Source organism: Haematobia irritans, chromosome 4, assembly GCF_050003625.1.
Source record: "Haematobia irritans isolate KBUSLIRL chromosome 4, ASM5000362v1, whole genome shotgun sequence".
Lineage (NCBI taxonomy): Eukaryota > Metazoa > Arthropoda > Insecta > Diptera > Muscidae > Haematobia > Haematobia irritans.
The window spans coordinates 119858222-119871933 of NC_134400.1; the positions used below are offsets into that span (position 1 = coordinate 119858222).

General features: G+C 32.8%; 1 protein-coding gene across 6 annotated transcripts in view; it reads left to right on the forward strand.

The window, feature by feature from the left end:
- The window catches only part of Cip4 (formin-binding protein 1-like Cip4), a 292493-nt gene that overhangs the window by 267017 nt on the left and 11764 nt on the right, over positions 1–13712 (forward strand). For 4 of the 6 annotated variants that reach the window (XM_075303625.1, XM_075303627.1, XM_075303628.1 and 1 more), the window contains exons 5-9: positions 1442–1586; positions 1651–1941; positions 2009–2187; positions 2254–2443; positions 8445–8797. In XM_075303625.1, the coding sequence (XP_075159740.1) occupies positions 1442–1586; positions 1651–1941; positions 2009–2187; positions 2254–2443; positions 8445–8797 (1158 nt within the window). The remainder of the gene's footprint in view (positions 1–1441; positions 1587–1650; positions 1942–2008; positions 2188–2253; positions 2444–8444; positions 8798–13712) is intronic. The other 2 variants (XM_075303629.1, XM_075303626.1) reach the window with 1 other exon arrangement.

The following is a 13712-nucleotide window of genomic DNA, read 5'->3' on the forward strand; positions in this document are numbered from 1 at the left end:
ACTGAAGCCGAACGATCTGCCACAACGTCGAATTTTCAGTGAATGGGCCCTAGAAAAGTTGGCAGAAAATCCGCTTTTTTATCGACAAATTTTGTTCAGCGATGAGGCTCATTTCTGGTTGAATGGCTACGTAAATAAGCAAAATTGCCGCATTTGGAGTGAAGAGCAACCAGAAGCCGTTCAAGAACTGCCCATGCATCCCGAAAAATGCACTGTTTGGTGTGGTTTGTACGCTGGTGGAATCATTGGACCGTATTTTTTCAAAGATGCTGTTGGACGCAACGTTACGGTGAATGGCGATCGCTATCGTTCGATGCTAACAAACTTTTTGTTGCCAAAAATGGAAGAACTGAACTTGGTTGACATGTGGTTTCAACAAGATGGCGCTACATGCCACACAGCTCGCGATTCTATGGCCATTTTGAGGGAAAACTTCGGAGAAGAATTCATCTCAAGAAATGGACCGGTAAGTTGGCCACCAAGATCATGCGATTTGACGCCTTTAGACTATTTTTTGTGGGGCTACGTCAAGTCTAAAGTCTACAGAAATAAGCCAGCAACTATTCCAGCTTTGGAAGACAACATTTCCGAAGAAATTCGGGCTATTCCGGCCGAAATGCTCGAAAAAGTTGCCCAAAATTGGACTTTCCGAATGGACCACCTAAGACGCAGCCGCGGTCAACATTTAAATGAAATTATCTTCAAAAAGTAAATGTCATGGACCAATCTAACGTTTCAAATAAAGAACCGATGAGATTTTGCAAATTTTATGCGTTTTTTTAAAAAAAAAAGTTATCAAGCTCTTAACAAATCACCCTTTATGTTAATATGTTAGAACATATTATGTTTGGGACATAAAATGTTTGTAAATATAATATGCTTAGATATATTAATTTGGAAATAGCCTATAAACATATATGTGTTTAGAAAGAGTTACCTAGAGAGTATGCTGCAAGTAAAATAATGGAAGTAATCAATTGGCGCCACACAAAGCAAATTTCATTAAAATTTTTTACTACCAGTGTATGCCCTACGGTGAAACATAATATGTTTGAACAATACAAAGGTTAGGTTAGGTGGCAGCCTAATGTATCAGGCTCACTTAGACTATTCAGTCCATTGTGATACAATACAAACAATATTTTGTTTGGACCAATCCTCAAAAATATATATGCTTGAAGCAAAATGTGTTTGGGGTATACGTTACAGAAGCGATGTTTTGAGGGTGTAATAACTGAAGCCCCCCAAATCTCAAAAATTCGCATTTAAATAAGATCCGATTTTTTTAACTTTATCTATTGAAGAAAAATATTCAAACTAAAATTAATACAATCTTGTTCTTAAGAAATAAGTAAATAAAAACGTTACTAAACCTCTTTTATTTAGGTTTTTATTGTTTATTAATATAATTTTATTTACAAATTTAATTATTACATTTTAGATTCACGTCATGCCAAGCTTTCCGTAAAGTTCTAAACGAAATCAGTGATCTAGCCGGGCAACGGGAAGTTGTTGCGGAATCCCTACAACTACAAATTATTCAAGGCATTTCATTACTATCCAAAACCCTGAGGGATGAACGAAAGGTAAGTATTCGTCATTGTATTCTCTCAAATTTTTTACTTATTGTGTGCATATTTTCCGCCTTAGAAATGTCTTTCCAACGGCACGTATTTACATCAAAACCTCACCACACAATTGGCCTCATTGGATAGAGCAAAACGTAACTATGAAAAAGCTTATCGTGATTCAGAAAAAGCTGTTGACAACTACAAAAAGGCTGATATGGACTTGAATTTAAGTCGAGCCGAAGTGGAGCGATACAAGAACATAATGACGGCAAAAATTCAACAGTCGGATGATGCGAAAAATGAATATGCTAATCAGTTACAGAAATCCAATCATCTCCAGCAGCAGCATTATCATGAACTATTACCAGAGGTAAATTACCAAATAAATACAATAAAATTTATAATTAATAAATGTATACCATTTAAAATTTTTTTAGGTATTTAATCGCCTGCAAGAATTGGATGAGAAACGTACACGTGGTATAAGAGAATTCATTATTGGAGCTGCTGATGTTGAATCCTCAGTAGCACCAATTATTGCCAGATGTTTGGAGGGCATGGTAAAAGCTGGAGAATCAATTAATGAAAAAGAGGACTCTTACAAGGTCATTGAAAGGTATACTAAAAACACCTTATTGTATATCAAATTGAAGAGACGTCCACTAACGATTTCCTTTAATAGGTATCAATCTGGTTTCACACCACCAAGTGATATTCCCTTTGAGGATTTGTCAAAACTCGATACCCTCGATTCATCGCAGGAATCCCATTCTAATCATGTACAGTCCAGTCATTTAACCATTAAGGGAACCATGAGTACTAATAAAATTAAAAAGCGAGTAGGAATTTTCAATATATTTGGCAGTAATAAGGTAAGATTCATTTTCATAATGGTTTTTCCAATACAGCATTTTGCTGTTACCTTTTTGTTTTTGGCCGAGTACACATAATTCTATCAAGTCTAAAATATTCCCTCGAATTCTTCTGCCGTCCTACCAAGAACTAAGCTTTGGCTTCTTGACAATTCAATCCCATTTAACATTATGACTAGACAAGCCTGATAAAATAAAAAGGACAACCCTTTTTGAAAAAGTTATACCTTTCCCCTAGCCTCGTGAGTTTTGAGCCGGAGTATTGTCGTGGTGAATATACAATTCGGCCATATAATTCGATATGGTACAGCCTGGTGAGGCTCCATGAAATAACTTCCCAAAATAAATAAAAATAATGCGTTATGGTAGTATATTGAGACATATTTGGAGGCAACGTATATACTTCAAAAGATTCTCAGATATTTCTCGAAACGTACTGCTCGTTCATAGATAAGATACTGCCTGACAGACGCCGTACTTCAGTATAAAATCGAGTAGTCGAGCACCGATTAGAATATTGTAAATCATCTATGGTATTCACATTTTTAAACAAATTGAGAAAAAATAAATGTTAAAATATCTAAAAAATTGAGAATAAATAAATGTAAAAATATCTAATAGCAATATATGTTTGGAATCGTATATTTATGTATATACCGGTATGAAATGAGCGTTTGTTTTAAAATAAAACAAACAAAAATTTCCATAGCTTTTAAACGTTTAGAAATTATTTGATGTGCAAAATTTAACAATGCTGCCATTTGCTTTCGACTCTCCATCCAATATCGTTTGCAATCTTCATTTCTCACACCAAAATCATTATTTCTGAACCGTTGAAACCATCTTTTGCATGTTGCTTCTGATAGAGCATGATCACCATATGCCTCGACAAGCATTCGATGCGACTCTGCAGCACTTTTCTTCAAATGAAAACAAAAAATTAATGCAAATCACACATTCTGGTACAAAATTCGACATTTTTAACAAGATGAAAAAATATGATATCTGATCAATGACTTGATGTATACTAAATATTTTTCACAGATGTTATAGCAAACAAACAAAACAATAAAGGCTCGTTCACAACAAATGTTCCCTATCGAGACATTTGTATCTCGCTCACTTCATACCGGTATGCCGGTATTGTCGACATTTGGGAAGTGCCCAGTTAATAAAGTTTATTTTTAATGAGTTAATTGTTTGCTATGTCTCACGACAATTGTCCACTTTTAAAAGGTGTTCGGTTTTTAGAGTGTTCAAGTTTGAGAGGTTTCCCTGTACTTGAAAGGTCCTTATGAAATACGTTTAATTGTTTCGAAATAGAGACATAATAAAGATACTCTAACAACCCTTTAATTTATAACTTGGAGTTGTACAACTTCTCACCAATGGAGGCGCTATTTAGACAAAATTTAGGCATCGACTATAAATGTTTTTAACCTGATGGTGAGACTTATAAGCGTCTCCAGATCTAAAAATACTGGCACGGATATGTTTGTTTTTCGTTTCTAAATGTTTACGACTTGATAGAATATTGTATGCGAGCCTTTAGTAGATAGTAAATGTTTTTGATTCATACAATTCGATATTAAGACAAACTGTTTGTGTATATTTTGGATAAAAACAAAAACTTTATTACTTACAACAATTTATATATTTTTGTTTAAATACTCATAAGGTCTCAATTTTTTCGTTTCCATATTTTCTTCTCCATTATTTATCTTTGCTTTTCGTCTGCAAATTATTTTTATGTTTTTTTGTGTATTATGTTTGGTTTTGTGCTCATGTTCCGTGGTCATGGATATATCGTGCATTTTCTCCGATTGCAATGTCTTTACTTCTTATATGAAAAACACACACTATGTATTTTCTCAACGCATTCTCCTCCACCAACAAATAAATGGACGTTAATTCATTTTATAACGCCATTTTGATTTTTCTTATTTACTTTGCATTTAATGTAAGTACAAAATATCCAAAGTATTTGTAAAATGAGTTTTTATGTTATTGTTTCTCATCCTCCCTTACTACTACCATTCATATTTCTTTTTTCCCTACATTTGAATTTTAATATCTAGCAATGGAGTCTAGATAATTTGAATTATTGTTAATTTTACTTTTGTTGTTTTTTTAATATTTTATTATAAATTTATTTGTATGATTTCTAATTTTTTTCTACTCTTCTAAATACGTTACATACACACTCCTATATATGATGTCCCATATACTTCCATACAAACATACACACTTATCGAAATTATACCAAGCTTTAATAATTATTATACCAATATTTGTGATCCATTTCTGATAGAATTGGTTTTATTATTATATGTATTATAGTCATGAAGTTCCGTTTATTTGTTCTTTAAGAAATCCAAACAATTTTAAACAAATGTATGCGCGTATACCGCGTGGTTTTAGAAGTGAATCGAACAAAAATAAAACAATTGTCACGCTGCAATATGACCTATTACAGAAATTAAAAATGAGATTACTGGCTACATTCAAGCTTGCTAGTAATATCCGTTGTTGGATACTGATTTTCAATATTTTTAGATAATGGAGTTCGGTTTTTTTTGTCACTTTTCGGCTTTTGTAATATATTGTTGAATAAATATATGTAATGAAAATCGATTAGTTCATGCAATACAGTCTAAGTAGACCTATAAATTCAGGATAAATAAGAGTTTAGTAGGTTGGAGTTGCATAATCGTACATGCAAAAAATTGATTTTGATGTTGGGAACAAGCATTGCAATTGATACCAATAAAAGAAAACTTCGTTGTTCTAAAATTCCGTTTCGGAGGAAAGATTTTTTTTATGTGTAATTGGGCCAAAACTACCCTAGTCTTTGTCGTGGGAGGCTTCTTTCCCCGTGTCTATGGAAGGCGATTGGACTTCGAGAATAGGATTAACCTTATAGCTCCTCATAGCTTTCTCATAAATCCTGATATGCTAACTGATCTAGGAACTCTGGATCTCACGCTCAAGATGATAAAATCGACCCTGGCATTATTTAACAGTGGATGGTTACTGCGATAGAAACTTGCACACTCATATCATAAAGTCTATTAAAAACAGCAGTCGGTATCTGCTTTTAAATTTTTGCTCGTCATGGCGTCATAGCGATTAACCATTCGTAGATTTTGTATGTTTCAAAATGTACCTAAAGTATTTTCTAGAAACAAAAACGTTTTTTTATATTCCTGCCGTTAATACACTTAAAAGCGCCTATCCATATACCTTAAATTGAGAAAGTTTTAGATTTTTGAATACAAGATATTTTCCAAATATATGTTGTTGTTGTTGTTGTAGCCCTTTGGAGTTGGTATTTTCGAGTTTTTCGGGAAATAAGCATACTCCAAATGGGGGTTTGCAGTCCTTGGACAGGGTTGAAAACCCTGTGTCCGCCCGGGCCGTAGACCCGACTGCAACGAGGGCGGTCCAAATATATTGTTTTTATTGTGTTGCGATAGCCCCAAGATTACCTTTCTAGTTACCTTTCTAGTTGGTTTCAGCAAAACTAAAACACGTTTTTATGTAATCGAGTAAAAAATAGAAGACAAGGTTTTCTTTTTCAGCGAACAAAGATTGCTTTCCCTTTTTCAGCAGGCTTTACTGTTTCAGCCGTGTTTTCTGCTGTGTCTACTAACAAGTTTCTTTGGGTGTAGTTACACGTGCGCACATAAAATATATTTGGCTAGAGCACCATGTTACTTTTTAACAGGAAGCATGCCCTAAACCTGGGGCAGGTCTGCATCTGGCAGAAACGAAAGAGGTCTATACTGCACCAAATGGTTTAGTATGAATGCTATGTCCTATGTCCATTTCTGGTGCGATGCCTGCGCAGCACCAGCCATCTCAATGGCACAAGTTGCAAGTATCGTTAGCTTCAATTATTGGATCGCAGCAACAACTTTTGATGGAATCTATTGCAATTTAATTGCAAAATTACCTGGGATCCAACGTGAAAAAATGGACGACAAATGTCACGTATAGCTGCTGTGGCAGCCGCTAGCTAATGAGTTTGACTTATCGGATCAATCCTTTGTATACATCTCACTAATGTGGGAGTGAATATGTTCGGTCTTTCTTTTTGTTGTTTTTTTATTTTGTATTTACTGCTGTTTATTCAAAGTTGAATCCGAAATTAACAACAATTCTCGCCGTGACTTTCTGTGCAAAAAAATATTAAGCGCTTTTTTGGATTGTTCTATTCTACCTTTTTTGGGAAATTTACCGATTTTTGGTGAAACAATTCTGGCAACGCAGCTCAAAAGCTCAAATTATAATAAATAGCCATAATATTTATCATAAAAAGGCCGTCCTTATCAATATTTACCTATATCCAGAGTAACGGGTTTTGACCACAAAAAAGTGTATTTCACTTTCATTTTTGATATTTTCCAACGTTTTTTTTTTTGTTTTTTCTATGTATTTCAATATTTAAATTTAATTTTCAAAATCACAAACGTTTGTATTCATAATCATCGAATGCTTTTTATATTGGCTTTTCACAAAACAAAGTTATTAATTTTTTTCATCTATTTGAATAATCTTATATGTTACCATCTCTCATCATTTATACTGATACATCTTACAACAACACCAAAAACTGAAAAAATGATTTTTAATGACAAAATAAAAAATCAAAAATTGTTTTCAACTTATTTCCAAACACTTTGCTTATACAAAATGCAAAACAAAACTGTGATACAATTTCAATTATTCTCTCTGTCACAGCAACAGAAGATTATTGAAGCATGTATCACTATGAAGGTATGCCACAATTAAAATAAATACTAAAAAATATTTTTGTCTTAAAACAGAATGTTCTATTGTTAAGAAAAAAGATCTAAAATATATTTTCTAGAAATATTTACTAACTTTTTTATGTTAAATTAAAAATAAAAAGGATAATAATATTTAAGATTTTTTACACGCTCAATCCTATCACTTATGAAATATTAAAAAAAATTCGAAAAATTGAATTTTGATAGCAATTAGTCACAGAATTCACTTTCATGATTTTTTATTTATGTTACTCTTGTCAAGATTAGAGTGAACGTTAAACAGGACTGTTCAGCAATTTATGTTACATTTACCTCATAAACAATCAATGTTCCTGGTTCTTGCCTTAATAAATAATTTTTTGTTTTTATTTTTTATATATTTTGAGAATACTTTTTTGTATTCATTTTCATTCATTATTCATTAATTTAATTTGTGATTAAATGATAGATTTTTCCAAAATAAAAATTATTTATTCCAATTTCCAAATAGAGTTAGAAATTTAAGATTTCAATCAACAAACTTTTAGGTTTTCTATGTTAACAACATTATGCATACCCAGAAAAAAATATTTGTGTTTAATGACCTAATGAATTTTGAATGATAAAAATTTAATAACGGAAATGATAACAATTTTAAAATATCTCATACAACTAAATTATAAATCATCCAATTAAATTACGATTGGTTTTAGTTTTTATTACCAAACTCATTGAATCAATTAAAATTTTAATAGACATGTTTTCAAATTTAAAATTCTAAATTTGTAAGCAATTTAAACTTATATACATATTAGACGTTCATAGTTCAGCAACATAACGTTATTTGCGTTCTTGTAGCATTTGATAACTACGTCGCCGTTTTCAGCAGGTTTTCTGTTACAGCAGAGTTTTTTTATTATTGTTGTTTTACAGTAAATAAACTAAAGACTTTGTTTGACTGCTTAACCACCTTACAACTACTCACTTGCGCTTCTTATGCAAGAAACAGAACAGTCCTGGATTCATGGTTCCAGTTTCATTTGTTATGATTTTGCAAAATTATAATTCTGTTTGCTCAACTTGTTCTCTGTGCATGCTCAATGTTATTCGTTTCATCAATGTCAACCCAATTTTGCTCTAGCTCAAATGTAACATTACTTGTTTTGTAACATCTGTAGATGGGAAATAAGCAAATGAAAATTCTTAATTTATTTGTATTTTTTATTTAGAATTCACTCACTGCGGACGGACAAAAGGAAGATTTCAGCGATTTACCACCAAATCAAAGGCGTAAAAAGCTACAAGCCAAAATCAGTGAATTACAACAGAAAATTCAACAAGAAACAGCGGCACGTGATGGTCTCATGAAAATGAAAGTGGTCTATGAAGCCAACTCATCCTTAGGGAATCCCATGACCGTTGAAGGACAGCTCAACGAATCCGAACACAAATTGGAGAAATTAAAGATCGATTTGAAAAAATTCCAGGGGTACTTGGAGAAAGCAAATCAAATACCCATTGCAAATAATAGTCCGCAAGCAAATCGTACCAACAGTATGAACAATGGACATCGATCGTCAAGGTAATTATAATTTTAAATTAACCAAAAAAATCTCGCATGTCTAATGGCGATAGACAATATAAATATTGGGCCCTTCAGACGTTTAAAATTTCCGAGCACTAATATATTTTGGTGTAACGTGTTATTATGCATATATAAGCACGAATTTTGTTTAGAGTCCTGCACCAAGTTTCATGGAAATCTAGAATCCCCAAGTTCTAGATACATTCTCTCAACAATGATTTAAATTCTAAGCATAGAATGCAGTGATCCGAAATTGAAGCACAAAAATGCCCGGAATCACAACAAGAAGATATACTTATTTATAAGATTTATAACCATTTAGTTTGGTACTAACAACATATATTTTCTACCGAAAAGAATATAAAAGTATACTACTACAACATTCCCCCCTTAACTACGGTTAAATAATGTTCACGCTTAATTGCCCATACTTCTGATTTCCGTTTATTTTTCATGTATTTTATACAAAAATACACATTTATTTACTTATTTATTTAATAAAATACTCTCGGTTAATTGCCCAAAAAATTTAAATACCAAATAAAAAATCCCTAGATTTTCCTTCGTATAATTACACTATTATACATAATATTATTTCCACAAACATATGTTGCATTTAAGTTATAATAAATGTGGCAAGAACAATCAACTCCAATTTGATTTATTTGTTAGGAATTCCCGGGATTTTGCCATATTTTCGCTCCCGCTTTCGCGGGAATAATGTGCTGGAATTCCCGGGAATTTTTTCACAGTATTTTATATGAAACATTAACAACTATACCACAAAAAATGATTTTTAGTACTATTGGGATAATTTAGACTTAGTAGAGAGGATTAACAATAAAGAAACTATGGAGTAAAATAGTTTAAGTAATAGCTTTCAATTACTTTCGAAATTGTATTTTACTATTTCAATATGTCACTATGCAATAATTTGTCCGACATACATAGAGGTGGGTCCTAGTCCAGATTGGCTACCAATACTTTTACATGGCCCTCCTGAGTTATTATAGTGATACCTCAATGAACCCGCATTTCGATGGACTATTAGACTATGTAAGCCCTTATAAACAGCACAAAATTTCAAAATATTTGAATATTTATTGCAATGATATATGGAAATGACATCCTTTGTGATCATATCTATTTTTAAAGTTAATTTTAAATGATTTCATAGTTTTTAAGTAATATTAACAACCTAGTACGTTTAATTCTATAAAACTAATTTTAATGTCGCCATTACATTTGACTCCGTCTTACGAACGTGTTACCGAAATACCTTTTTTTTATTATCCAAACAATTTTTTAATTATTAAAAAAAAAACATCTTTTGTTTCTTTGAAACCTCTACTGAGACTGTCCGGTTTGAATTATTCATTGACATGTTGACTATTTTGGTGGGATTTTCTGGCTGATTTAAGAGATGTTGAAATTTACTGTAGGGGACTTAATTGTTGAGATATAAATTGCAATGCCAAACTTTAGAGGCTCCAATAGCACCTGATGTTCTACGATGTTTTGCTAGAGGCAGAAATTTTGGCATGGAAGAAGAAAGTGAGAATTTGTGGCCGAAAGTTCGTCCAGGGCGAATTTTATGTACCCCCACAATGGCTTTCGTATTGATTTCTATATTATAAGTTAGTCCATATGGAGTCTATGTTAGATAAAAATGCAGAATAAATAGCTATATAAGCCTCAAATTTAGTGTACCCCCATCCTATGGTGTAGGGTATAATTACTTGATATAAGGTTAAATGGTTTGAAGTTAATGGCCTGTTCCTGTATATCGAACGAAAGCTTTCATTCGTATTCCAAACGAAAGAAATTTGATTTTTGTTCTTTTATTTCGAAAGGCAAGTCACTTCGTCTTTTGTTGTCGAGTAATAAACGAACATATACAATAAGTGTCAAGAAAAAAGTAAAAACATTGCTTACATTTGAATAAATTCTCAGGCCAAAAATTTAAAAATACTAATTTTTAATAATCAATGTATTCTCATACAAACGAATCGAACTTTCAAAAATAGAAAAACCCAAATTCATTCGAATTCGAGTGACTGCCTTTCATTCGAACTGGTTTTCGTTCGATATACAGGAACAGGGCATAAATTTGGGTAACATTTGGAAACCTAAAAGTTTTACGAATATATAAATATAACAGCAGACACCGATAGCTGCTGCATACTTTTTCTATAACTGTACTCTTGGGAGCCACCGTGGTGCAATGGTTAGCATGCCCGCCTTGCATACACAAGGTCGTGGGTTCGATTCCTGCTTCGACCGAACACCAAAAAGTTTTTCAGCGATGGATTATCCCACCTCAGTAATGCTGGTGACATTTCTGAGGGTTTCAAAACTTCTCAAAGTGGTTTCACTGCAATGTGGAACGCCGTTCGGACTCGGCGATAAAAGGGAGGTCCCTTGTCATTGAGCTTAACATGGAATCGGGCAGCACTCAGTGATAAGAGAGAAGTTCACCAATGTGGTATCACAATGGACTGAATAGTCTAAGTGAGCCTGATACATCGGGCTGCCACCTAACCTAACCTATAACTGTACTCTTTAAACCCACTGTCTCTCTACACGCAAAGAAAAAAACGTTTGGAAAACGTGTACCGAAAACGTTTTGCTTTTGTTAGAGTTTTTTGAATTGCTTCGAAAATTTTAAACTTTTATCACCAAAAAAATTCGTTTGTTATAAAATTTTTATTTTTTCAATAAAAAAAGTTATTTTTGAAACAACAACACAGTCCATTTCGTTTATATCAAACACTGTTCTTTTCTGACTTTAGGTCTTTAATAAGACACATTTTACAGTTCAAAATTTAATATAGTACAATGTAATGTTGAACATTTTTTCGGAATCTTCCGAATATATCTGGAATATATGTAAAAAAAAAACAAAAGCAAAAAAAAAACTTTGGTCGAAGCAGGGATCGAACCCACGACCCTTGGCATGAGAGTCGGACGTAGCTACCACTGCTCCACGGTGCCAAACTAAATGTTTGTTTCTGTTAAATAAACTTTGTTTATTCGGTTCGTGGGCGCCGCAAGCTATGCTATATAAATATAACTTATATGGATATTTATCTATTGATGACCATAACTGGTACATAGCTCAGTGGTTAGTGTGTTGGCTTACAAAGTGCATGGTCCGCGGTTCGATTCTCCGTCCAGGCGAAAGGTAAAAAAAATTTAAAAATTTATAAAATCGTATAATTTCTTCTACATTGTTGGTATTACAGGAAAAGGTGTTAAGAACTAAAAATCCTCGTGGATGTGAGAAAGATGTGAGGGACAATGCAATTAGCAAGAAAAAAATGTTTTTTTTTTTTGAGCTAGTCTTTATGAAATTGTTTTTACATCCTGGAAAAGAATAAACGTTTATCACAAAAAGTATATACTTTTCTTCCAAATACACTTCCTTACAGCGAAAAGCAAATGAGAAACGAACTTTGTTTGTCTAAAATTTCGTTTGGGAGGAAAGAATTATTTTTTTGCGTCTATCAGGTGTTTACTATATGACACTTGTTACTCAATATATGTATAGATACTAGGGCTGTCACCCAGGATAAATCCCGCCCCGAAATCCCGGTGCTGTCGGGACGGGATTTTTCGGGATCCCGAAAAATTAATTCCAATTTGTTAAAATTGTGGGGTTTATGATTGTTTATTAATAAATTAGATACTTCACTCAGTGTAAACGGCCCTTAGATTTCATTACCGACAAACTGAGTTAATAAATATTTATGGTACACCTTGAGTATGAATTTATTATACATGAGGTATACTAAACAGCACAATTTCATCAAAAATCGAATTCGTGCCATATAAAATAAAAAGCAGTGATAAAAAGTCTGTCGAAAATATGACAAGATCGCATTTATCCTATAAAAATGTGGATGCCTTAATATTTTTACCTTAATCGAAGTACAAAAGGAATACGAAAATACGCTTAATCTAACATAATCCTTAAAATGTTTTGCTGAGTAAGATAGCGATATGAAATGTTTTTTTTTTTGTTTTATTTATTTTTGTCATAATATTTTTGTTTTGATTTTCATCACAATTTTGAGTGTTCGTTAAGGATGATAGCAATTTAAAATTACTTTTTAATTTACTCTTATGTTCTTTGGTGTTTTTTGTTAATAAAATTGAATTATACTAAATTGGCTTAATGTACAACAATTTTTTGGCGCTGTAGATTGTTGTTACTTAAAATATTTAAAGAAACCCGAAAATTTCGGGATCCCGAAAAACATCAAGGAAAATCCCGGGATCCCGGGATTCTATATTTTGAAATCCCGAATCCCGGGATTTTTAAAAATCGATCCCGAATGACAGCCCTAATATATACCATGTTCCTAACTCAAACTATCCTCTAATGTTTACATCTTACGATCCACAACTTATCCATACTACAGTCATTGTTTCCTAACTCTAAGGTAGAGGTGTGCGCGTGAGTGAAATTTCATTCACACTCACGCACATTCACGAAGCAAAATATTTATTCACGCACAATTTTTTTCTTTGGTTAAATGGCGGAGATAGATTCTCGCATATGCCAGGGTTCTTCGAGCAGCTGTCCTAGCTGGTTGATTGTAACGATATCACTGAGTGATGTCAAATATTCACGCACGATACGTTTGGTAGCCACTCACGCATGTTTACGAAATGAAAACCACTACTCACACACGAACTAATTTTAAAGACTCACGCTCACGCACGATTCACGACAATTAACGTGACTCACGACATTTTCCAACCGGGAAAGAACAAAGGTAACAAAATTAATAAATAGGATATAGTTCGAAAGCTAAATACATTGTTGGCAACACTGAAATGAGCAACTAAAAAAATACTAAGCTCTCGGGAAAATAATTAAAATTTGGTGGTAAAAAGTTTGTAGTGA